Source organism: Olea europaea, unplaced genomic scaffold (assembly GCF_002742605.1).
Source record: "Olea europaea var. sylvestris unplaced genomic scaffold, O_europaea_v1 scaffold1008, whole genome shotgun sequence".
NCBI classification, from domain to species: domain Eukaryota; kingdom Viridiplantae; phylum Streptophyta; class Magnoliopsida; order Lamiales; family Oleaceae; genus Olea; species Olea europaea.
In genome coordinates this window covers 9878-36475 of record NW_019227399.1, presented here as the reverse complement: position 1 = coordinate 36475, position 26598 = coordinate 9878, and the positions used below count along the sequence as shown (strand labels likewise).

Here is a 26598-nt window from a genome sequence, read left to right as displayed (position 1 = left end):
GAATTAAACATTCCTGATACTAGAGAAAAGCGAAAGGGAAAAAAAAAGTCAAAGTGTTGGGATCACTTCAAATTGATTTCGACGGACGAGTCGATGGAGTCTCAGAGTCCAAAACAGTATGTAAATACAGCCAACAACGATTGACATGGGAAAAAGGCATTGGTACCACCCAATTTAACCGTCACTATAAAGCGTGTGCGGTCAAATATGGTCTTCTTCAAGCCGGTCAAACACAACTGCAATTTGGTGGTCCAGACGTTGGTTCTACAACTTCATCCCTTACCGCGTGAATGTATTCGGAGGAGAATGCCCGAACGAGAATGGTGAAATTTGTTGCTAGTGCTGAGTTGTCTCTTGTAATAGCAGACAATCAATATTTTGTCCCATATATAAAAGAATATCTTCAACCGAGGTATGTTGGGTAAGTCGAAATACTTTTCGTTTAGAAACAATAGAATTTTTTTTCAAACAAAACAATAATTGATTTTGAAATTGCAAAAATATGGTGGTGTTATAACTTTAACTTTGGATATATGGGAGAGGATTAATAAAAGAGCTTATATAGCTGTAACTGCACACCACATAGACCCATTTTGGTGTATGCATAAAAAAATTATTGCTTTTAAAATTAGTGAATTTCCCCATAACGCTAATAATATATATAATGTGATTATGATTATTATTAAAGAATATCGTTATGAAAGTAAAATTCATTCTTTTACATTCGACAACGTTAGTGTTAATGAAGTAGTATTCGATAAATTGTGTAGGGTATTCAGCTTGATATCGGTGGCTATTTTTTTCATATTCGTTGTGTGTATCATATTTTAAATTTAATTGTGCAAGATGGTTTGAAATATATTAAAGGTAAAATACAAAGAATTAGAAATGCACTAATATATATCATGATCTCCCTTAGTAGAAAACAAGTATTTGAGGAATTTTGTACCGAATTTGGGGTGACAAACGCTAAAGCATTTGTTAGCGACATATGTTATAGATGGAACTCTACTTACTTATTATTAAAGTCATGCGAATATTTTGAATATTTAATAATTTAGTTTTATAATAATAGATATATTAGAAACGATGACGAAACTATTCTGAATGAATCTGATTGGCTTTTAGCTTTAAAAGTTAAAAAAATTTTGACAAGCTTTTATAACAGTACAAATATTTTGTCTGGAGTTTATTATTCCACTAACTGTATGGTGCTCAAACGTCTTTATATAATTGTAAGGGCATTTCATAAATACAAAAATGACCTCGATTTTAATACAATTATATACTTTATGGAATTGAAGTTAAGAAAATATTGAAAAGATTTACCTATGTTATTCCCTTTATTATGCATCATGGACCCCAATATAATTTATTAGGAACTAAATATATAATTGGTCAAATTTTAAGAGTTTTAATCACATATAGAAATTTAGAATAAACTTTATGTGAAATGTATGAATTAGATACATAACGAATGTGTACAAATATTAGTTGAGTACCCTCTACATCTACTCCTTACGTTGAAATGGAAGAAAATGACGTGAAATATTAAAATTATTTCAAGGCATTAACACGTATAGGTATGATACAAATGCAATAGGTTCATCTAGTATACTTTGTTACTGCATCTAATCAAACATTGGAGGAAAATGCAAATACATTACCTACTAAATTAATTGATTACTTTAATCATAATATGCCTACCAATAAAACAATTTAAAAAAGTTTCGAAGATGTTATTGAATTCTGGTGGAGGTACGAAATGATGATGGCCAGTAGTTTTCGCAATTGTAAAAAATTTATTGACACCTTCGTTTAGTATTGTAGCTTCGAAGTCTACTTTTAGTGCAAGTAAGGGGGTTCTATTCGAGATCAAGAGCCGACTAAAAGAAAATATTTTGGAAGTATTAATGTGTGAAGGATTGGAAGCATAAATATGCCGAAATTGCATGTCATCAGATAAGTGATATTTAATTACACTAATTTAATCAAAACTTATTATTTTATAATGCTGTTTTTAATTTTTTTTAAAAAATTGTACACATTATAAATGTTCGCATACAATTTTTAACTCCGCCTACTCAAAATTTAAGTAGTCGATTCCAAACTCGAATAAAGGAGGAGGGTTTATATTTTATCTATATTTTAAAAAGAAAAAAAATCATATCAATCAAATCTTTTGGCTTCGTTTATTTATTTTTTGTAAAAAAAAAACGTAAATTTCATTTGTTTTATTTATTTTTTTTGCATTTAAAAAAAATAAAAAAATAAAAAAGAAGTGAGCTCGCAAGCCCAAGCTCAACTCGGCCCACGAGCCATGACAAACGAGCTGAGCTCATAGATAAAAGGGCCAAGCCGACCCATTGCCGTCCCGACCCGAATCACATAATTATTTACTTATTATTATTTTTTTATCCACTTATTGGGGGAATCTGCTATTAGAAAACAAATTTAGCCCCCGTTTGGCCCCCATTTTGTACAAATGAAAATGAGTGAAATAGTATTTTTTTTAAAAAAAATGAGTGGTTGAAAGTGAAGGAAAGTTTTTGATTAACGTGTAATATTATTTTATAGAAGATTGTGTGGTTGAAAATATAAGAGAGAAAAATAGAATGTAATGTAATGAAAATTTTGTACAAATGAAAATGGGTGGAATTTTGTTTTTTTTTTAAATGAGTGGTTGAAAATGAAGGATTTTTTTTTATTTACGTGTAATATTATTTTATGAAAGATTGTGTGATTGGAAATATGAGAAAGAAAAATAAAAGGTAATGTAATGAAAATTAACGATGGCCAAACGGGGGCTTAAAGCGAGGTTTATGTAAGTATTGGAAAGAAAGGAAGTGTTTCTATATGGGGAATTTGGCCAAATGACCCAATTGGAGAATGAGTATGGGCAAATAGCCTTTGACCAACATTGAAATAGAATAAAAAAATTTAAAATATTTTAATTGGTAAAATGACAAAATTGTCCTTCAATTTATATCAAATTATTCACCCTACTTCTTTCATTTCACCTTATTCTTTCTTATTTACTTTCGCTGTGAAACCCTATCCCCCAAATTTGAATTTCAAACCCGTCTTTTTCACCTGAATTTTCACTATATTTCAATATTACAAAACTTTTTCTTTGATTCAAGTTTATCTTTATCCTCTCTTTGGTACAAGCTAGTACAACCAAAAAGGTAAATTTTTCTCCGATTTTTTTTTCTTTTTTGTTATTTTGAAATGTGATTTTGTGCTTCCATTGCTGTAGTTTTATAATGAAAATGTATAAAAATTGTTATTTTTTTTATGATTTCATAATTTATTTTTATATGTTGTTTAGTTTTAGTTGAGTTCTTTTTTTTTTTTTTTCTAATGTGGATTGATTTTTGATACATTTGGGGTTTTGAAGATGATAGGTTAAAAAAAATTCATTTATTAGCATTCTTATAAATCAAAATTGTGATATGTAAATGTGCTTGTTCTTTGATATGCCTTGAAACTTAAAAAGTTGCATGATGAGTAATTTGATTTCAGTAATTCGGTATTTTTAGTATAATTCTTCATATTATTCTTTACTGTAATTCCTATTTTATGTTACTCCCTTGTTGATTTCATAATTTTTTCATATTATGTTTTGCTATTTTTACTACAGTGCCCTTATTTGTAGATTGGAACTTGAACTACTAAATAATGTATATAAGTTGGCAATTTAAAAGGTTGTGCATCCCCTTGACTTTATTGAAACATTTTATTCTTTAGTTGCGTAAACATTGTATCATTACGCCTACATTGATTATTACTTGATTTGATTTTGATTTACCTGTTGTTCCAGGAAAGAGAACTAGCATTGAAATCGTTTAAAAGTAGAAACACACTAATTTTGGTTGTGACAGAAATGGCAGCTTGTGGCCTTGATATTCCCTATGTTGCTCACGTTATCAACAAAGCCACCAGCTGATTTGATAAGCCAATTAGGAGATATCCATTGGCTGATTTGATTTACATGTCGAGCTCCATATGGCGGTAAAAGTAGATGTGGTGTGGGCATTTTGGTGGTTGTGACTTTAGAAGTGATAACTCTTATACTCAGAATGGAGGAAGCACATATTAGTATAATGGTAGTGGTTAAAATAATGGCAATTATAGTGGTGGGGATGTGATTCCAGTGTAACTAGAGCTTAGGATTATCGTTTTACAGTACTCCTCAAAATTATTTCATTTCAATGTATATATATTTTTCACTCAAATTTGAGGATTTTGATGTTTTGGAGAATGTAAAAAAGTTGTAGACTACTTTTGAAAATGCGCATATCAATAGGATGACTTTATTCCAGGAGATGAATTTTTTCTATAAGATATGTTTGTCTTTTGTTAAATATTGGTGTGTATCTTTATTGTGTTATGTCTCAAGAAAAAGGCATGAGTGTTTCTGGACCTATAAACGTACATGAGAACGGCACAAGTGACATTGCATGAATTATAAACTTTCATTAAAACAATATAAGTGTCGTTGTTGGACTTATATAAGTATCTATGAGAATGGAACAAATGTTGTTACTAGCAAATGGGTTAACTTAGTTCAATACTCCATATTTTAACACCATCGTGTTCCCCTTATTTCCACTAGCAAGTTTCCCGAGAACGACACTTGTGCTGCTAGTGAGATGAAAAATTCTAAAAGAACGACACAAGTAACGTTACCAAAATATAAACTTCTGTTATTACTATAAGAATGATGCAACTTAGGGTATTCAATTCTAAAGATCGTCGCGTTGAAAACAAATGAAAATAAAGAAGAAATCAACAGAACGACTTAAGTGTCGTTACTGATAATAAAAAAGCACTTGTGTTGTTCTGTCTATGAATAAGAGTTTAAGCAGCCGCAACCCTTTCGTGCTTCGAGAAATAATAAGTTGAACTCATTTAACTTGTATGGTGGATATGACATTTAAAAAAATTGAGAGATATGCTCGTTACTCGTATTTTGTTGAAAATAATAGAATAACTCGTGCCTTCATCGACTTTGTATCAAATAATCTATGTCATTTCAATCGTTCTTTGTCACATAATCTACTTTTATTGCGTATTTTAGAGATCCAGTGCTTGAGGATGAAATGACATTGAGAACGACACAAGTGTCGTTTAGAGGATGAAAAGGTCATTGAGAACGGCACTTGTGTCGTTACTGAGTGAAAAGTTTTAGAAGAACGATACAAGTGCCGTTATTGAAATATAATTTTTTCATGAGAACGGCACAAGTGCCGTTACTATAAAGAAAACGACACTTGTGTCGTTTTGTCTATAAACATGAATATATGAAGTCATGATCCATTCATAACCCTAGAACCAATGAGTTGAACTCATTTCAATTACAAGATGGCCATGCCGTTTTACAAAATTTGAGAAATGTGGTCATTAATTATATTTGCTAACAAATCAATAAAATGACTTATGATTTCACCAACTCGATATTGTATAACCTATGTCAATTGAGAGATATGCTCATTACTTGTATTATGTTAAAAATAATAGAATTACTTGTGCTTTTGAACTCATTTTAATTGCAAGATGGACATGCCATGTACAAAGTTAGAGATGTGCTCATTAACTATATTTTTTAATGAATGTAGATAACAACTTGTGACTTCTCCAACTCGATATTGTATAATTTATATCAATTCTATCGTTATTTGTCACATGGTTAACATTTTTTTTTTTAAGTTAGGGGATCCAATGTTTGAGGTCGTTGTAGTGAAAAAGATGCAAAATATTGAAAAAATCATCGAAACGGCACAAGTGTCGTTAAACGTCACTTGAGTCGTTCTGTCTTTAAACACTAGTATGAACCGCTACAACCCTTTCGATCCCCAATAATCGATGATTTGAACTAATTTAAGTTGCAATATGGACACGTCGTGTACAAAGTTTGAGAGATGTGCTAATTAATTATATTTTCTAACAAATGTAGATAACGATTTGTGATTTCTCCAACTCTGTATCGTATAATTTACGTGAATTCTACCGTTATTTGTCACATGTTTAACATTTCTTACTTTATTAAGTTAGATGGTCCAATACTTGAGGTCGTTGTAGTGGAGAAGATGCAAAATATTGGAAAAATCATCAGAACGGCATAAGTGCCGTTAAACGTTACTTGTGTCGTTCTATTTTTAAACACTAATATAAGTCGCCATGACTCGTCCTATCCTCGATAATCGATGATTTGAACTCATTTCAGTTGCGAGATGAACATGCCGTGTACAAAGTTTGAGAGATGTCCTCATTAACTATATTTTCTAATGAATGTAGATAACGACTTATGATTTCTCCAACTCTAGATCGTATAATTTATGTCAATTCTACTGTTATTTGTCACATCGTGGTGGAAAAGATGTAAAATATCAGAAAAATCATCAGAACGACAAAAGTGTCGTTAAACGTCACTTGTGTCGTTCTGTCTATAAATATGAGTATACGTAGTCATGACCCATCCATGCCTCAAGAACCAATAAGTTAAACTAATTTTAGTTGAAAGATGGGCATCAAAAGTTGAGAAATATGCTCATTAATTATATTTTCTAACGAATCAATACAATAACTTATGATTTCACTAACTCGATATCGTATAACCTATGTCAATTCGATCATTTTTTTCACGTGATCAACCTTTATGACTTTCTTAAGTTAGAGGATCCAAAGTTTGAGGTCGTTACATTAGAAAATAAGCAAAATATTTGAGAAATCAATAGAACAGCACAAGAGCCGTTAATCGACACTTAAGTTGTTCTGTCTATAAACACAAGTATACGCTGTCACGACCCATCCATGCCTCAAGAACTAGTAAATTGAACTCATTTAAGTTAAAAGATGGGCGTTCCGTTTACAAAATTTGTGAGATCTACTCATTAATTATAGTTTTAACGAATCAATACAATGACTTGTGATTTCACCAACTCGATATCGTGTAATCTATGTCAATTTAACTATTCTCTTGTCACGTGATCAACCTTTCTGAATTTTTTAAGTTAGAGGATCTAAGGTTTGAGGTCGTTGCGTTGAAGAATAAGCAAAATATTTGGGAAATCATCAAAACGACACAAGAGCTGTTAAACGACACTCGTGTCGTTCTGTCTATAGATACAAGTATACGCAGCCATGACTCATCCATGCTTCGAAAACCAATAAATTGAACTCATTTAAGTTGAAAGATGGACGTTCCGTTTACAAAAGTAGTGAAATGTGCTTATTAACTATATTTTCTAACGAATTAATACAATGACTTATGATTTCACCAACTCAATATCATATAATCTATGTCAAATTAGCCATTCTTGTAACATGGTCAACCTTTCTATCTTTCTTAAGTTAGAGGATCCAGTGTTTGATGTCATTACGTTGGAAAATATGCAAATTATAGAGAAATCAACAGAACGGCACTAGGGCTGTTAAATGACACTTGTGTTGTTCTTTCTATAAACACTAGTATATGCAGTAATGACACATTCATGTACTGAGGACCAATAAGTTGAACTCATTTTAGTTGTAAGATGGACATCCGTGTACAAAAGTTGAGAGATGTGCTAAATAATTATATTTTCTAACGAATCACTAGTAATTTCACCAACTCGATATCTTATAATCTATATCAATTCAACGTCTTTTGTTACGTGGTCAACCTTTCTGACTTTCTTAAGTTTTAGGATCCAATGTTTGAGATTGTTGCGTTAGAAAATAAGCAAAATATTGAAGAATTCAACAAAATAGTAGAAGTGTCGTTACTGATAATGAAACGAAACTTGTGTCATTTTGTCTATATACGCGAATATAAACAACCACAGCTCGTCCGTACCCTCGATAATCAATGAGTTAAACTTATTTAAGTTGCAAGATAGACATGCCTCTTACAAAATTTAAGAGATATATTGCACATTTATTACTTTGATTACCTATTTATTATTATGTACATATTGTACTTGTACTTTCATCAACTCGATAACATATCAGACATATCGTTTCAATCGTTCTTTGTGACATGATCAACATTTATATGTTAAATGCATTAGATAGTCTATATTAGAGATATTTTCATTGAAAAATCAAATTACAATAGATAATGACTGTAGTGTCGTTTTTCATAGCAAAAAATGGTTGGAGTGCCGTTCTATCTATCAGATAACAGTTGGAGCACCATTATCTTCCAATAGCTACAGACAACACAAAAAACACCAACTAAAATGTTATTTCAATAAAAATGTACAATATACATGAAATTTCTAAAAATGTCTTTCTTTTTCTTTCAAATGTAATGAAATTTTTCAATGTAGATAGTATGCTTATCAAACTCTTGTTCAAATACTCAAAGGATACTCAAAATAGGTGAAGAATATAATAGATAAGAGAATTTTAGAGAAGCAAGTATGGTAGTTGAAGATGAGAAAATACGTAATTATGATTTAAAAACCTAAACTTGAATTTTGAAATTAATTGGATTGATATGAGTGTTTGAGTCTTTTCTTATGATGGGGATATTTTGACATTTGATATTGTTTATTTATTGTATTTTGTAATTGGAGGCAATTTGACCAAGAAAAAAAAACATTGAGATTCACATAATTAACAGAATACATTATTTGACTAGGCCTTTAATCAACTCCCCCTTTCTAATAAGTTCAGTTCAGGAAGGGACGTTAAAATATAAGTTCATGCGGGATATATAGTTCCCCTGACTAAGCCCCAATTGCCAATGTTTCCCAGGACTGAACTCCATTCTGGGCACTCAAGGTAACAGCCATGTTGGGTTCTCTTCTTCAAGTCAACAAGCCGCACAAGACTAGATTCGCTTCTAAATCTTCACGTAACATCCACAAAATTTCCCAGAAAGGTGATATTTTTTGTTATATTTTGGACTTTTAGTTTTGTAATTTGTTCGAATTACAAATTCTGAAATCTTATTCTGTTGTTTCTGTTAGACAAGAGTAAAATTTCAAAATCTGAGCGCAATGTTGCCAAAGGAGCCAAAGCTGCTCGCTTGGAGCGTAACAAACTGGTATATTTTTCTCCGATTAAGTTGATATTTATTTCCGGGTATAGTTGTATACATGTCTGTATTTGGCGTAGAATTTCTGGATTATTAGACCAGTATTACTTATTGAAATATATTGGATTTGGTTTTTGATTAAACCATTGTTAACCTGTAGATGAGGGAGCAGAAGAGAGCAGCGGTTTTGAAAGAGAAGAGGGCATCATCTGGAACAAAAAGTCCTCCCCGTGTTATTATAAGTGCCTTTTGTAGCCTCACAATGACTAATGTAATAAGCAAGAGAAAAGAAATTAAAAATTTATCTATTTCCGACTTGCAAATATCATTGTAGGTACTCTTTGGTCTTTCTGCTTCTGTGAACTTGGATGCAATTGAAGAAGATATTCTGGCATTGTTGTCTGGGGAGGGAAACAATACTGTTTTTCCAGCCGTTGCCTCTGTGGAGTACAAGCTGAGAGCCACGGTAGGCTCTTAAATAGTTAATTTACCTTGAGTGTAAAATTATGGTGGCAATTGTTTTGAGCCAGACCCTGTTTGGGATTTGATTTTAGAGCCCAACTTTTGATTCTCAAAAATGAAAAGTTCTTTAAGGTGTTTGGTAAATAATTATGAAAAAATACTTTGAGAAGCAGCTAAAGATTGCTTTTCAGATGATCTGATTATGCTTTTAGCTTCTCCAATTATCTATAATTAAAATATCAATTTTAATCCTAGTTAATTTAATTAATTCATTTTCTACCATATGGACCACGTGTTAATTTTATAAACTTTGATATTCAATAGATATTAATGTTTTCATTTTAAAATAATTATGGTGAATTTATGTTCTTAGAAAAATATTTTGAGCCAGACCCTGTTTGGGATTTACTTTTGATTCTCAAAAATGAAAAGTTCTTTAAGGTGTTTGGTAAATAATTATGAAAAAATACTTTGAGAAGCAGCTAAAGATTGCTTTTCAGATGATCTGATTATGCTTTTAGCTTCTCCAATTATCTATAATTAAAATATCAATTTTAATCCTAGTTAATTTAATTAATTCATTTTCTACCATATGGACCACGTGTTAATTTTATAAACTTTGATATTCAGTAGATATTAATGTTTTCATTTTAAAATAATTATGGTGAATTTATGTTCTTAGAAAAATATTTAATAATATTGCATATTGTTATAAGAGTAAAAATTAAATTTTACAATGCTATCAATAATAATAATTATACAGTATGACATTATAAATGAATTTTCAGTTCAGTAATAGTATATAAGCAAGTCTAAATCATTTTTATTTGCCAAACTTTGAAATGCTAAAATGAAACATAAGAGTAATTTTGAAACAAAAGTTTACCAAACCATTAACTTATTCTTCCTGTGGTCAATTATATTTACAGCACAATAAAAAGCTGATTTTGTTAAAAGCACGTCAATACCAAACCAAGCCTTAGTCTAGTTGCTTTCTTTTACCATCACTTTGTTTGTCCTTATACTAATTTTTAAAGTCTGCTTAATTGTTTTGAGTTAGTCCATTGGCTTTCTGTTTTATATGTTTGCTCGTCCTTTAATTAATTTAAATAGTCTGCCAGAATTGATGTTCTATGGATGTTTGGTGGCATTGAAATATGTATTAGCCTAGTGAATAGATGAAACATATTTTGGCAACTACATTTTGATGAGGGTTTCTGAGTTGGAATTTAGACGAAAATGAAGGTAAAGTTAAAGATTGTAATCTTTCCCACTTTAACTTGAAAGGAGGGTATTTTTTCAATGTTTTTGAATAATTTTGGAAGCATATTGTTAATTAAATTTGTTCTTAACTATTAGCTCGTTAGTTGTGGCTTTTAGTTTTAGATAAAAGCATGACATAAATGGGATACTTCATAATATCTATTTGTTGGAGAATCTAAGTAGTTGATTAACAATCTTTTGTTCTTCACAGAAGTTGGAACATAACTAACTCAAATGGTCTCCTATAGGTCTTGAAAGCACCTCATGGTGATTTATTGGCATGCATGGAAATGGCTAAGGTACTGTGCTTGTCTGTTGGAGTTTTACAGCTGTGTTTGCTTATGTATGGATCGTATAACTCTCATTAGAGTTCGTTGACATTTTTTGTAGGTTGCTGATTTGATTGGTTTTATAGCATCTCCCACCTCTTTACACGAAGACGGCAATGGTCATTTTATTGATTCATTTAGATCTCAATGCCTTTCCCTGTTCAGAACTCTTGGTCTACCAAGCACTGTGGTGCTGATCCGTGTAAGTATTTTCTCCATTGTCATTCTTTCAAGTTGCCAATTTTTATGTTTACTGAAAAGATATTAATGGACATATTGTAAAAATTTGTACATATCTTTAGGATCTACCCAACGATATAAAGAAGAAAAATAACTTGAAGAAGATGTGCACTTCTAGCATTGCTTCAGAATTTCCTGAGAACTGTGAGTTTTACCCGGCAGATACAAAGGATGAGTTGCATAAGGTAGTTTCATTACGCATACTTGATTAAAGCCTCTTAATTTGGGGTTTACTTGTAAAATTGAGTAATTTATTATTTGTCTTCCATTAAACATTTTCATCTTGAGATCACGGGATATAATTTTTTTCAAGCGTGTCTCTTCTTCTTTTATGTGTTCCAGTTTATGCAGCATTTCAAGGAGCAAAGGATTACTGTTCCTCATTGGCAAAACCAGCGGCCTTACCTTATGTCCCACAAGGTATAATTGACCATTGAACCAAATTCTTATTCAAGCTGGTAAATTACATACTTGTTTTACTAGATTGTACTTCTTTAGCCCCTTCCCTTCTTCTGAATATTTTTGTTTTTTTTTTTTTTTTTTTTTTTTTTCAATTGACAATCTTCATTGTTCTAAAATCTGTTTCTTTGTAAGTTGTCAGAACTCAGCATTGCTTAGCACTTCCTATCTTTCCTTTCATTTCAAAATCCATGATCTCTTCCCATTGTATGTTTGACGTGTAATGAAGGCTCGTTAAATGTATTGATATTTAACCAGTTGTAAATTGCGTGAAGCTCCTTGATATTGGGACCAAGTTATCTTGTGCCATGAAACTTGGCCCCATGAAATTGGGGCAATGGATAATAATACTCAATCAAGGATGAGAATTGTGACCAAGTTATCTTGTGCCTATGAAAATTGGGGCCCTAATTTTAGACTTTTTCTTACACTTGCTCTGAAACCTGAAAATCTACTCCAAATTCAAAAGTGAGTACTGACTACCTGTGGCCTGCCCAATGTGGCATCATATATTGCTGGCAAGATGATATCAGTTACTCTTAGGAAACTCTAAAAAGTTTTATGACTTGAAAGATAGTAATTACAGAATGATCACACTGGTTTCACACATGAAGAATTTTGCAATACAGGTTGATATTGTAGCTGATGAATGCAATTCAGGAAAATGTACCCTTCTCCTCACTGGTTATATACGTGCTCATGGCCTCTCAGTGAATCAGCTGGTAGCATCATTAGTTTTATTGATTTGTATCTAAGAAATCTGTTCAGAGTCTAAATGGTCTTGGATTAGGTTCATGTTGCTGGTGCAGGGGACTTCCAGTTGTCCAAAATTGAACTTCTTAGGGATCCGTGTCCTGTAAATGCAAGGAAAGGAGAGGACTACATGGAATCAGATGACACAAATGTACAGGTTGGCAAAGTCCCCAATATTGGCAAGATATATGTGTTTAAAATAAAGAAGTAATAGAAAAATGAATTACACTCAATGCCATTTACCCTGTATTTTGCAACATGTAATTTATTTGAAAGTTACTTTATGTTTAATTCACATGTCTCTGATACTCTTTAAGAAAACCTCAAGTATTGATGATAGAGATTCCTTCGCACACTTGCCAAAATTATGCATTTTTGGCATGAAAATTAGTGATTTTAATTTATTTTCTTACCATCCTGTTACTTTACATTTTCATTTCTTTGGGAAATTTTCATGTATGAGTGGGGCTTATTATTTCTAAATAAGACAACTAATTTGACATATTCAGTGTATCAGTAACTCTCCCAATTCTCTAATTCTTCTCTCTTCTCTTTCTCTTTCTCATTCTACATCACTTGGATGACGAACAATATGTGTTTGTATCTTTGTGCAATCACCTGATACAGTTTTAGTATGTTAATGAACATGGTTTCTCTCACCCCTAATAATCTCTGTGTTCTTATTGTGCGATTTTTGCTGAAAGAAATATAAAGGTCCAAATATTTGAACCGAAGTATGGTACAATGTTGAACATCTTTATGAAGCTTTTTTAGTTTCACCAAGAAGCTTTCTTTTCAAGCATGTTAAGCGAGGTTTTTTTTTTCCTATACGTAAACAAACTATTGAATCTGATTGATTTACCTAGATGGCTGTAGTTCTAGAAGTCCCTTTTAAATAACTGAGTTGGGAAAAGGAAATTGAATGTAGGTCTCTAACATATTAAAGTAAATAAGGACGTTCTCTTCTACTAAACATGAGATGATAAACTCTCTTTTGGGGCCCTTATTTCTTTGAGTGTTTCTTGCCTACTTTTCCACTAGTGTTATATATGTGTATGTATTCCCCCCCCCCCCCTCCCCCCTCAAATTTTCTTGTATGGAAGGGTGGAGGAAAAGACTGCTCTTTTCGCTGTACTTCTAAGTCTATAAACTACTTCGTTTAGAGCTTTTAATGTAGAGTCACATGTCTTTTCACATCTGGAAAGTTTGATTACTACCATCATGTAAACATTCCAGTATTATTGAGACTATCCTGTATACTTTACATGACAGCATTTTATTGTTCTTTTGTATATTAGTCATACTGTTTCTTTAAAATAATGCAGGTCATGCATTGCTTTACCCCAGTTCCGTTGAAGCAAGAGTCTTTACTTGTCGAAAATGCCCCTGATCCATTGGTGGGAGAACAGGTTAATAACATTTCATTTAGTTTTTATATTCAGCATCTAGACAATGAAACTGAGGCCTTGGTTAGTATTAGTACTCTGTAAAATTTTCAGATTTTATAACATGCAATTCAGGGCCTACTTTTTTAAGATTTTAGTTTGTTTCCTTCAAACTTATACCTCATGCGGCAAATCTGCTTTTCTTGGTCATTGGTAAATTACTTGTGTTATGTACACGATATGTTATGCCAGAATCCTTCTAACCATAGAGCTTATTATTCTCTCTTTCCATTCTAAGTTTGCTGAATTGTTCCAATTTGAAAAATTATATGAAGTTATTGATGGTAACAATTCTATCATCATTAGACATGGCCAACAGAAGCAGAAATGGCTGAAGCCGACCAAAACCACCAGGAGAGAAAACAGAAAAAGAAGAAACTTTCCTGGGGCACCTCTGACTACCAGGTGTGGTCCTCATCTCCATTTTTATAAAGTCTCTCTCTCTTTACATTCTTTGATCTGTCATCTGTGCTTTGTTATTTTGACACTGAGGTACCTGAAGGTAATATATCTTCACTGTAATTATTGTTCTCAAAATTTCGCAGGCTGCTTGGATTGTGGATGATTCTGATGCTGATGAAGTTTATATTAATGAGGATGAAGATGATGGTATGGTGCTGGACGATGTAGAGAGCGTTTTTCCTGTCCAGAAGCATGAGGACTTTGAGCTTGACGATGACCAGGGTTCCCTTTTTTTGAGAGAATCTGATGAAGAAACTGAAACTGATTCTATAGTTATGGTGAGTATTTGATACATATATATCCCACTCGATTAGCTCCAACTAGTAAGAAGCCGTTCCCGATCACTGATAATGCATTCTTGAAATAATGTGCCTTTCTATGATCAAAACCATATTAGCTGAAATAGCAGATTAGCATAGCATATTATATGACGGGCTACACAAAGGCTTGATTCCTTTTTTGTTTTGTATCCAAAACGAAAATGCTGAACTTTGTTGGTATAATATGCTGTTAACGAGAAGCTTCATTTAATCCATGAAGTATCCTCCACCGCCGTGTTAGCTAATTTTGTCCACTACTTGATTTTGTGGATTTTGGGCAATATTAAATTTTAATAGTTTGCTATTGTACACACCATTAGTATAGTGTATATTTTTATTCTGATATTGCATGTTACATCATATATATGTCATATATATCTAGAAAAACATAAATCAAGCAATTTTCTTAAATGATAGAGTTTACATGTTCTCTTAGAAGGAAGTATACTTTATAAACTTTTCTGAGACACTTTTTTTGTTCCTAATTGTGCTCCCATTAGTTACTTCTGTGTTCCGTGCGTAAAATGCTGATTTGTGTTGCAGGAAGGTGATAACTTAACAAAAGAACATATAGAGGAACAAATTCGAAAAATTAAAGAAGAACATGCTGAAGATGAGGGTACTTTTCTAATTTTTACATTGTTTTTGCAGCTCTAAAGCTATGGTTTGCTTGATAGGAGTTAATTTCAAACATACTCTGTTAAGTCACGTGGATGTATAAACTATATTGGAGATGCATCTATGGGGTGTGTGTGTGGCTTCGAAGAATATTTTGGTCCTTTGTATATTAGAGACGTGGATTTAACTTTATGAGTGTTGCGCGATCACGGTTATGCATTGTGATGCTTTGTTGAATAAAAGGAGTAGGATTAACCTTTTGTTTTAAGAAAAAATAGATTACCTTTTTCTGTTATCCCAGGATGAAGTGGGTAGTTGTGTTCCTTTAGGTTTTTTGAAATTTTAGTTTAGTATTTTTCTGCTGGGAGAGTTATTCTCTATCGTCAAGGTTGTTTTCTAATGCGTTTTTTTTTTTTTTTTAAATTACAATTCAGAATTTCCCGATGAAGTGGATACCCCATTGGATGTTCCTGCTCGAAAGAGATTTGCCAAGTACAGAGGTGTCAAATCTTTCAGAACATCTTCATGGGACCCCAAAGTATGTACTTGTGAACATGCTGAAGATGAGGGTACTTTTCTAATTTTTACATTGTTTTTGCAGCTCTAAAGCTATGGTTTGCTTGATAGGAGTTAATTTCAAACATACTCTGTTAAGTCACGTGGATGTATAAACTATATTGGAGATGCATCTATGGGGTGTGTGTGTGGCTTCGAAGAATATTTTGGTCCTTTGTATATTAGAGACGTGGATTTAACTTTATGAGTGTTGCGCGATCACGGTTATGCATTGTGATGCTTTGTTGAATAAAAGGAGTAGGATTAACCTTTTGTTTTAAGAAAAAATAGATTACCTTTTTCTGTTATCCCAGGATGAAGTGGGTAGTTGTGTTCCTTTAGGTTATTTGAAATTTTAGTTTAGTATTTTTCTGCTGGGAGAGTTATTCTCTATCGTCAAGGTTGTTTTCTAATGCGTTTTTTTTTTTTTTAAATTACAATTCAGAATTTCCCGATGAAGTGGATACCCCATTGGATGTTCCTGCTCGAAAGAGATTTGCCAAGTACAGAGGTGTCAAATCTTTCAGAACATCTTCATGGGACCCCAAAGTATGTACTTGTTTTTTACAAGGAACAGATTGAATGTTATTTGTGAACACTGGAACTGAACATCTTGTATATGATTTTCTAGGAATCTCTTCCTCAGGAATATGCTAGAATTTTTGCATTTGACAATTTTACAAGAACACAGAAGCATGTTCTTGCTAGAACACTCGATATGGAGCAAGATGCCAATGATTGTATACCTGTTGGCTCATATGCAAGAATTCATATCAAGGAAGTACCAAAAGGTGTTGCATCCAAGTTATGCATGTTGGCTAAGAAAATGCCGGTCATATCCTCTGGTCTTTTGCAGCATGAATCTAAAATTTCTGTCCTCCATTTCAGGTACCTATTCCTACATCTTCCATTCCCCCCTCCTTTTCTGTTAAGACTTTCTTATGGTTTTTGATACAATTTTATTTCGGTGTTTTGCAGCATCAGGAAGCATGACACATATGATGCTCCTATCAAAGCAAAAGAACTCCTCCTATTCCGTGTCGGTTTTTGCCAGTTCTTATCGAGGTTCTTTTCTTCCTACTGTCTTTTGTTTTTCTTTTACATGGCTCCTCGATTTTCACTCTCTGAACTGTCTTCTTTTTGATGATCAGGCCAATTTTTTCTTCAGATAATATCAATTCTGACAAGCACAAAATGGAGAGGTTTCTTCATGCTGGGCAATTTTCAGTAGCTTCAATTTACACTCCAATTTCTTTTCCTTCTCTTCCTCTAATTGCTTTGAAGAGTGAGGGAGAAGATTCCATCCCTACTGTTGCTGCTGTTGGTTCCTTGAAAAGTATAGATCCTGATAGGATTATCCTTAAGAAAATTATTTTATCTGGGTAAGAAACTATTTTTAGTAATGTTCTATGTTCTACACTTGCGTACTTAATTAATAGGGATCTTTTGAAGTTGTGTTTGCCTCCATTTTAGGCTGTATGCAAGGGTTGTGATCATGCTTCTGAATGTAGCTTTTGCATTCATTTATGCAAGTTTAGTTGGTGACACTATTAATTGAGGCTGCCCTCAGTCCTTGATTGTCATATTTAAAAAGCTTCAAGTTGGTAAATGTAGGGTCAAGTCATTCTCAACTAAAAGTAGGGGCAAATTATACTCAACTAAAATCATGCTCCATGCTTTGTTCTTCCAGCTTTTGGGATTGTGCATGACAAAAGTACAGAAAGAATTCTGATAGGTTACCAACTCACATATTTGTTGGAATATTATTATCTAATTTTACAACACAATTTGTATCTTGTGCAGTTATCCTGAACGTGTTTCTAAAAAGAAAGCAACTGTAAGATACATGTTTCATAATCCAGAGGACGTGAGATGGTTCAAGGCAAGTACTGCTAACACTTCAGTATGTTACTGTATTTAATTGAATAAATGCATTTGTAACGGTCTGACCATTTCTTTTTCTTCCCTTGGTGATCTTCTTATTGGTTGCAGCCGATTGAAGTTTGGACCAAGTGTGGACGCTGTGGTCGTATTAAAGAACCTATTGGGACACATGATTTGACATTCTATGAATATATATATATATATATATTTATATTTCTGTCATATTGAAATTATGATAATCGATCAAAGTCCACCTTTATCACGTTATTGGATAACAAGTTTTCTCCCCATCTTTTTTCAGGGGTAATGAAATGTGTTTTCAACGGGGTCCTTCAGCAGCACGACACAGTCTGCTTGAGTTTATACAAGCGCACATACCCGAAGTGGCCCCGATATTGGTTCCCACTTCCAAGTGCTTGGCTAAATTAGTCATGTATCGGAAGCAGACGGTTTCTGTGGAGCTCATTGTTGGAGAAATCGTGTTTACATGCCAAGGGGAATGAAGCTGTGGTTCAGATTTGATCATTAGTTTTTGAGTTTTCTGGCTTGTCCAAATGCAGGAGAAATCGTGTTTACATGCCAAGGGGAATGAAGCTGTGGTTCAGATTTGATCATTAGTTTTTGAGTTTTCTGGCTTGTCCAAATGCAGCTTGCAACACACTCATTTGGTTTCTTCAATTTGGGGGAAGCAAAAATTTTGTCTGTATAGTTTATGTTGATAAGCCGTTTAGCTTATGCTTGATATGCAGTTTAGACAGCACTGCATAGTAAAACGAACTAGATTTTTATTATGTTTCTTCTTTAATCACAATCGAATCTGGCATACCAAATGTATTTGTTTTTGTACAAGACAAGATTTCTGTTGTATGTGTGCCAATATTTGATTGTTAATTTGTTTTATGATAAAATCAATACAATATTCTTCTCTTTACATCTTGTGAAGAATTGTCTTGTGAAACAAAACTTTACTTTCCAGTCTTCATTTCATCATCATAATCATTATTATTATTATTATTATTATTATTATTATTATTATTATTATTATTATAATTTTATTTTATTTTATTTTTTTTGGGTATCAGAAAGAATATGAAATCTCTCTAAGAAATTGTTGCATCTTGTTTAGTAAATTTGACTGCACAACATTTGACACTACCTGACAGTAGATTGTCACTAGTTTCTTCATTCTATTGAAGTACTTGAGATAGTATCATGTATTGTAATGTGTAGTGTTTATTACTGTGTACTAAACATACTATTTCTACAGAAAATAACATAGCATAATCTTGAAAAGGGAAGTGTCTTGCTGATCATCATATAAAGCCCTTATCATCTTGAGTCTAATCAAGCTTTAAATAGGTGATAAAAGCTAAAGAGAAAACACAAATTTTACATGGCTGCGCTTAATGAAAAACAAACAATACATTATAACAAGAAAGAGAATAACATGAAGTTGCTGAGGTAGTAGAGATACTGCTCAAGAGCTCAGCAAGATTTATGAAAGCAATGCCTGCTTCCCTAGTACCATTGGACTAGGATCAATGGAAGCGAAAGCCAGAAGCTCCTTATTGTTTTCGAATGCTGCAACATATTTTTCATCTAGAATCACTAACGCTTCAATTCCATCCCCAGATCTCGTGTCCATTAGTGTGACACTATTGAGCAATAGGGATTCTGAATACGCAGGTACACAGTTGGATGCCCAGATTGGCCTTCCCCAGCCGAAGTCGATATCATATATTCCAAACTTACACCAACTGCTGAAACACAAAATTCCAGACTCTTTAGGAATCCTCTGTGAAGTTTTCTCAAGATTTTCATAGTAACCAGGACACCCTTTTTCGCTTTGCATATTCTTAACAAAGTCATCGTCAATTTCACTTATCGATTCCCTTATTTTGCTCACCAGGGTTCTCAAATCTGTCTCGTTTTCATTACTATTTTGTGCTGCTGCTATCCATAAGAAATTCCCAAAACAATTTTCAGAAAGGGGCGGCACGGTTTTTCTTCTCAAGTTCACCGCATGAGTCAGTAAAGATGTCGAAGATGAACCAGATTTTGCAGCCATGAAACATTTCCAGATGAATGCTGAAATAACTTCAACACGCGTGGGGGATTTGACCGCTGAGCTTGTAGATTTGGCCTTAAGTGTGGATACGGCCAAGGCATCAAAAGCATATCTTCTTGGAACGTACTTGGCTATTTTCAAGAAGTGCTTAATATCAGAAAATAAGTGCTTTTCGTCTGGCAGGCTATTTATCTGTGGAAAAATAGATTGTGCCATGTAATCAGGAAATATTTCTTGGCTAGACCCTTGTGCCATTAGGCCCCAATCTTTCAAAAATGTACAGAGTGTTATGCCATCTGCTACTTTGTGGGATACATTTATGGCAATCACTAGTCCACCACAATCGAAAACATTCACTTGTATCATTAAAACGTTCGATCCCTGTGCTTTTTCATCCCAACTAAACGCGAAAGGCAGGAAACTTTGAACCCGTTGAAGATCAGGTTGATCGAGAAAATTCGATAGACAACCTCTGACTTTAGCCACGACAAAAGGAACCCCTTCGTCGTTACAATCAACAGATAGACTGTCTGTGATTATTCCAGCAAACGGGTAGAAACGAGTTATACTCAAAGAAAGTGATCGTTTCAGAAGTAGTATTCTGTGAGAAATGAATTCAACATCTGCACTGAAATTAGGCTGATCTGCGGGGAAATACAGGAGAACTGGATAATAAACAGGAGGAATGATTTGATCTAACAGTGTAAGTTTGTAGGTTTTCAAGTGATGAGGTGTTTGTGAAGAGGGCTTGATGTTTTCTCTTGAAATTATCTCAACTTCCATTGTGATCAACTTCCAAGAAAGTATCAGCAGTAGATTCTTTAGGAGAAACTAATAACTTACAATTCTGGTAAACTTCTACTTTCTTATGAGAGACTTGCGTGCAGTACGCGGAGTTGCATGAGTAGCTAGTATCGGAAAAAATAAATGGCTAATGGGCTGCTTTCACATAATTTTGAATGGACCTGTTCGTTCATTTTGAAAGATCAGAATTGATTTGTGTTCTCCTCCTCGAGATTATTGAAATCAGTTATTTACTTGCCAAAATTGATGTTCGGATGAATGAGAAATTGAATCTCTAAGTTGATGCATTGGATGATGATTTCGTGTTGAAGGAGAACTGTGAGAAAGTTGTCTCATATAGGAAAATGATAAAGGTAACGACCATATATATGATTATAGTTTGGAAGGGTGTAATCATGTATAGTGTGGAGGTTATATCCACGTGCATGCACACGGGGTGCAAATCAATGCCGAACCAAACGAAGAAAAAATAGGCCAGTTAGGAGTGTCCATGTTCTGCATTCATTTCCTATATATTTTTTTATTTTCTTTCTTCCAAGTGGCTTTTTAACTCCTAAAACTTCCATTATTATTACCGGTTGAAGGAGAAATTTAACAGCCGAATTAATGATGGTGTTAAAGTTTATAACACATATAGCTCGCGGTCCATTATGCCTACTGTTGCGTGTTGTCACACCTGTCCTATCCACCTGGGCCAATGGCCCACTCATCCTGATCCACGTGGCATTCCTGTCGAGGTGGCACACATTGTCGAGGTGGGTTATATCCGAAGTGCTTCAAGCCGAGGTCCATCCACCGAGGCTCCTCGATCCAATGTACGCGAGTCTGTCGAAGTCCAACTACCGAGGCCCATGACTCGAAGCATGGAACCTGTTGAATGTAGCTGAGGTCCTCAAGTGGAAGTATTTGTCAAATGGTCGAAGCCCCGAAGCTGATGCACGAGCCTCTTAACCACAAGGAGCTTCCTCCACAGTCACTTCTCCCAAGAGATCGCCTGCTCAGAGGTCTTATTCGAATGACTGATGGAACGTTTGTCACAAGCATAAAGGTCAAGTCTTGTCGCTAGTATGGAGGACCTGCGCAAGCAATAAATGCGCTGTAAGCTAGCAAGTCAAGCCCCATACCTAAGAAAAGACGTTTGAACTAAAGAGATGAGGCCATGTGCCACTTCATCCAAGGGCTCCCATTTCATATGTATCACTATAAATACTTTCATTGTGTAATGTCAAAGGCTAATGCAAGAATCAATACTAAAGACTACATTTACTCAACTCTCTCTCATTTACTTGCAATACACAAATCGAGTTTATACACTTTTACATATACATTTACGAGCACCAGTTGGTAATTATTGTACAACATACCATAACCACGAGCAACCTTGTGGTAGAAGCTTACTGAAAAACATTTGGGCAACTCCCCTTGAAAAAGGATTTGTTCTTGAAAAAGAACAAGAGGAACCCCTATCACTTAGAGAAATCTAAGTTTGATAAAAGAAAAATGTGTTCTAACGAAGATACTCCCCCAAGGAGGGTAAGAGAAAGCACGAATGTGCCTCCCCAGCCTGCTGCCCCAGCAGCTCGGCCGAGGCTCCACCACCACCAAAGGAGAGGTGGGATGCATGTGACAGCACGACTATCAAGAGAAATGGCTACCATGGCAGCCAACATGAGGGATATAGCCAACCAAAACTTGGCCATGAGAGAGCTCATGGCCCAAATGCAAGACCAGGGAGGCTTCCCCATTCCTCCATATGCCCCCCACGGGCACTACCAGCAAGAGGACGAGGTCCAGAGTCATGGGCTACCTCGCCAGACTATGGCCGAGGTGAAAGCCCATTCGAGAGGGAAGTGGGAGTCGACATTTCCTCCAACTATGCATCTGGCCGACCCATCGAGGTCCAAATGAGCCATGATAACTTTCCACCTCCATATGAGCAAGACCCAAGACATAGGAGAACAGGAAATGTTTTTGACAGAATCAGCCCTGCCGAACCGAGGCCCAGTCAACAGCGGGCTCAGCAGCCTCGGACGAGGCCACAGCCTCCACCTCCGATGCCCCAGCAGCAGGAGAGAAGGCATGAAAATGCCCCCCGCGCTGTCCCGCCTAGAAGTAGGCCCCAGAGGAAGGAGGAAGAGGCTAGGAACCGGCCCGGACCCTCTTACAACAGCCAAGGTACGAGGCCGATGACTATGATTCTGATGAGCAGCAGAGGTCCTGTGACTTGGACGATGATGATGAGAACATGCCATTCTCAAGAGAACTAAGAAATGCCCAGGTCCCGAGCCACCATGTCATGCCAAAAATACCAAAGCATGATGGAAGAGGTGACCCAGAAAAGCACCTCAATGCTTACAAAACTCACATGAGTCTGAGGGGCGCCACCCCAGCCGTGAAGTGCAGAGCATTCCATTTAACCCTCAGTGGAGCGGCTGAAATCTGGTATAGTAGGCTACCACCTGGGAACATCCGAAGCTGGCCCGAGTTCAAGACTACCTTCTTGAAAAGGTTCGCAGTGAGCAAGGAAGGAGAGACCCCCATCCAGCGTCTCCAAGACATGAGACAGGCACATGGCGAGTCCTTAAAAAGCTTCCTATCCCGCTTCACCGACGAGATGACCTACTGCGTACAAGTCATCGACAGAGAAGCACTATCTGCATTGAGAGGAGGCTTGAACATGAACACCCTATTTTGGAGGGATGTGCAGAATCAAGACCCCACCAATCAATGAAGAATTGATTGAGTATAGGAATAGGGCAAGCAGAGGCCTCCCACCTCCTCAAAGACAGCGAGGTGGGGGTCCGACCTCCCACCTCATGGACTACCAGATGAACCAAGCCGGAAATGAGAACTCCGACCAAGCTCTGGCCACCACAACTCTGAACGCGGTTCCTACCTTGGCATATGAGGATGTCAACCCAACTGCTGACCCACATCAGATGGAGGCCCAGTAGGGACCCCGTAGAGGGAGAGGCCGAGGTTTTGCACCTAGAAATAGGTCCAATCCGAACCTCCCAGGATACTGTTTGCACCACAGGTCCTATGGGCACGACACCGCGGATTACAGAGACTATGCACACCGCTCCCAGCAGGAACCCGCCAGAGAAAGACATGACTCGCCCCAGGCGAACAGGCCCCCGCCCAGGCATGACAACCGACATGGGCGTGAGGCGGCCGCTCCTCGTCAAAGGGATGTATCCCCAAGGCGAAGAGAGCAAGACACAGAGAGGCCCAGGAAAGGGCGTAGACACCAAAGAAATAGGCAAGCTCAAGATGAAGCCCCTATCCACGAGATAGATACCATATTTGGAGGCCCTTATGTTAGCGGTGAAACACGAAACGTCAAAAGAAATTATGCTAGGGAGGCTAAGCACCCCCCTCTGACGAGTTACATTGTAGACAGTAGCTTTCGAAGAAACTAAGCACCACCCGTTGTCTTCACCCAGGAAGACGCCGAAGGAGTTCATTACCCCCCACTGCGATGCGCTGGTGGTGAGGGCTGTCATAGCCCGAAATGGGCTCAAACGAATGCTAGTCGACAATGGCAGCTCCATCAACATCCTATTCGGGTCCGCCTTTGACAAGATGATATTGGACCATCAGTTGATGCCCACCACCACTCCATTGTATGGATTTACCGGAGATAGCATCACTCCAAGGGGAAAGATAACACTGGCAGTGGAGATGGGAGAATCTCCTCAAACTACGATGAACTTCATAGAATTCCTCGTAGTTGACAGCCGGTCGGCTTACCACGGAGTCTTGGGCAGACTGGCCCTAAAGGAATTGGGAGCAGTCACCTCCATCCACCAAATTCCCAACAGAAAATGGGGTGGCAACGGTGAGAGGCGACCAGAGAGGCTCGAGAGAGTGCTATCTAAACTCCATTAAGAAGGTAGAGCCCCGAGACGTCCACGTGATCATGGCTGATGTGGTCATGGCGGATGTCCCAGGTGACGCTCCCACTGATCAAGAAGATGTTGATATGATTGACGCACCGCTTAATCAGGAGGTGCTGATCGTTGATGAGATCGACTCCCGCATAATGGAACATGAGCCTTAAGCATCCCCTGTAGAGGAACTTGAGAGCTTCTCAGCCGACCCCCGAGATCCGTCCAAGGTGTTGAAAGTAGTCAGAGGCCTATCCAACATTTTGAGAGAAAAGATTAAGGACTTCCTAGGCAAGAACTTTGACGTCTTTGCTTGGAGGCATGAGGACATGGTGGGCATAGACCCCAAGATCAGCTGCCACCACTTGAAAATTGATCATAATGTTGTCCCGCATAGACAAAAAAGGAGAGCCCTCAACCCAGAGAGGTATGAGGCCCTAAAGGAAGAGGTTCAGAAGCTCATCCAAAATGGCTTCATCAGGGAGGCCACCTATCCGAGGAGGGTCTCCAACCCGGTCTTGGTTAAGAAACACAATGGCAAATGGAGGGTATGCATTGACTTTACCAACCTCAATAGAGCTTGCCCGAAAGACAGCTTTTCGCTTCCAAGGATTGACCAATTGGTGGACTCTACGGCTGGGCACGAGTTGTTGAGCTTCATGGATGCATACTCCGGCTACAACCAAATCCCCATGCACCCGACCGATGAAGAGCACACCTCTTTCATCACGGACCGAGGCCTCTATTGCTATAGAATGATGCCCTTCGGGTTGAAAAACGCAGGAGCAACCTACCAAAGACTCGTGAACAAAATGTTTACCGACCTCATTGGTAAGACAATGGAGGTCTACGTGGATGACATGCTGGTGAAGAGCTTAGAAGCAGAGAACCACATAGCGCACCTCAACAACACCTTCCAAATCCTGAGAAGGTACAGGATGAGGCTCAACCCCTTGAAATGTGCCTTTGGGGTGGCTTCCGGCAAGTTCTTGGGGTACGTGGTCAACCAGCAAGGAATTGAAGCAAATCTCGAGAAGATTGAGGCTCTGTGCCAGATGAGGTCCCCTCAAAAGCCAAAGGAGGTGCAAAGCTTAACTGGACGAGTGGCAGCACTTAGTCGCTTCGTCTCCAAAGCAACTGACAAGTGCCTCCCATTTTTCAAAGTGCTCAAGGCTGGGAAGAAATTCCAATGGACTGAGGAATGTGAAGAGGCCTTCCAAGGACTGAAAAAGCATTTTGGGCAGGCCCCCCTCCTCTCCAAACCGAAGCCCGGTGACATCTTGCAACTATATCTTGCCGTCCCCAATGACGCCATCAGTTCGGTTCTGATTCGAGAAGAAGGGTCCACCCAACTTCCCGTCTACTATACGAGTAAAGCGCTCCTATCGCCGGAGACCCGATACCCTGATATGGAGAAGCTTGCTTTGGCCTTAATCACGGCCTCTAGGAAATTGAGACCCTACTTCCAAGCTCATACCATCCATGTACTTACAAATTTTCCCCTGAGGCAAGTACTCCAAAAGCCCGATGCCTCGGGAAGATTGTTGAAATTGGCAGTGGAACTAAGTGAATTTGACCTTATGTTCAAAGCTAGGGCAGCCATCAAAGGGTAAGCCTTAGCTGACTTCGTTGCTGAATTCGCCAACCTACCCGAGGTGGATGAAATTATGGAATCTGTCGAACCCCCCACGTGGAGCCTCTTCGTCGATGGCTCAGCTGGGGAGGTCGGCTCAGGTGCCGAAGTTGTCCTCATCAGCCCCGAGGGTCACAAACTCACCTCGACCGTGAGGTTTGGATTCAAAGCCACCAACAATGTTGCAGAGTATGAAGCACTCCTTGCAGGCCTCAGACTGGCCAAGGAAATGCAAGTAAAGAAGCTACTCGTCAGTAGTGACTCCCAGCTGGTTGTTAGCCAAGTCAATGGTAACTTCTCAACCAAAGACAAAACGATGGCCTCCTATCTGAAAATGGTGATGAACCTCATCCCATCCTTTGAAAAGTTCGAGTTAACCCAGATT

General features: G+C 36.7%; 2 protein-coding genes across 2 annotated transcripts; one reads left to right on the top strand and one right to left on the bottom strand.

The window, feature by feature from the left end:
* Nucleotides 1-8630: 8630 nt before the first annotated feature.
* On the top strand, nucleotides 8631-18683 carry LOC111372532 (pre-rRNA-processing protein TSR1 homolog). Its single transcript, XM_022994878.1, has 21 exons — nucleotides 8631-8872; nucleotides 8961-9037; nucleotides 9189-9299; nucleotides 9363-9494; nucleotides 11002-11052; nucleotides 11144-11284; nucleotides 11385-11507; nucleotides 11665-11742; nucleotides 12411-12503; nucleotides 12572-12691; nucleotides 13860-13943; nucleotides 14286-14384; nucleotides 14525-14719; nucleotides 15305-15380; nucleotides 15814-15917; nucleotides 16566-16822; nucleotides 16913-16999; nucleotides 17086-17316; nucleotides 17738-17816; nucleotides 17927-17960; nucleotides 18120-18683. Exons 1-21 carry the CDS (start codon nucleotides 8782-8784, stop codon nucleotides 18245-18247), a joined length of 2391 nt encoding a protein of 796 aa, XP_022850646.1. The 5' UTR covers nucleotides 8631-8781; the 3' UTR covers nucleotides 18248-18683.
* Nucleotides 18684-19101: 418 nt separating this feature from the next.
* On the bottom strand, nucleotides 19102-21032 carry LOC111372531 (vinorine synthase-like). The gene has a single exon (XM_022994877.1). It carries the CDS (start codon nucleotides 20667-20669, stop codon nucleotides 19314-19316), a length of 1356 nt encoding a protein of 451 aa, XP_022850645.1. The 5' UTR covers nucleotides 20670-21032; the 3' UTR covers nucleotides 19102-19313.
* Nucleotides 21033-26598: the final 5566 nt, after the last annotated feature.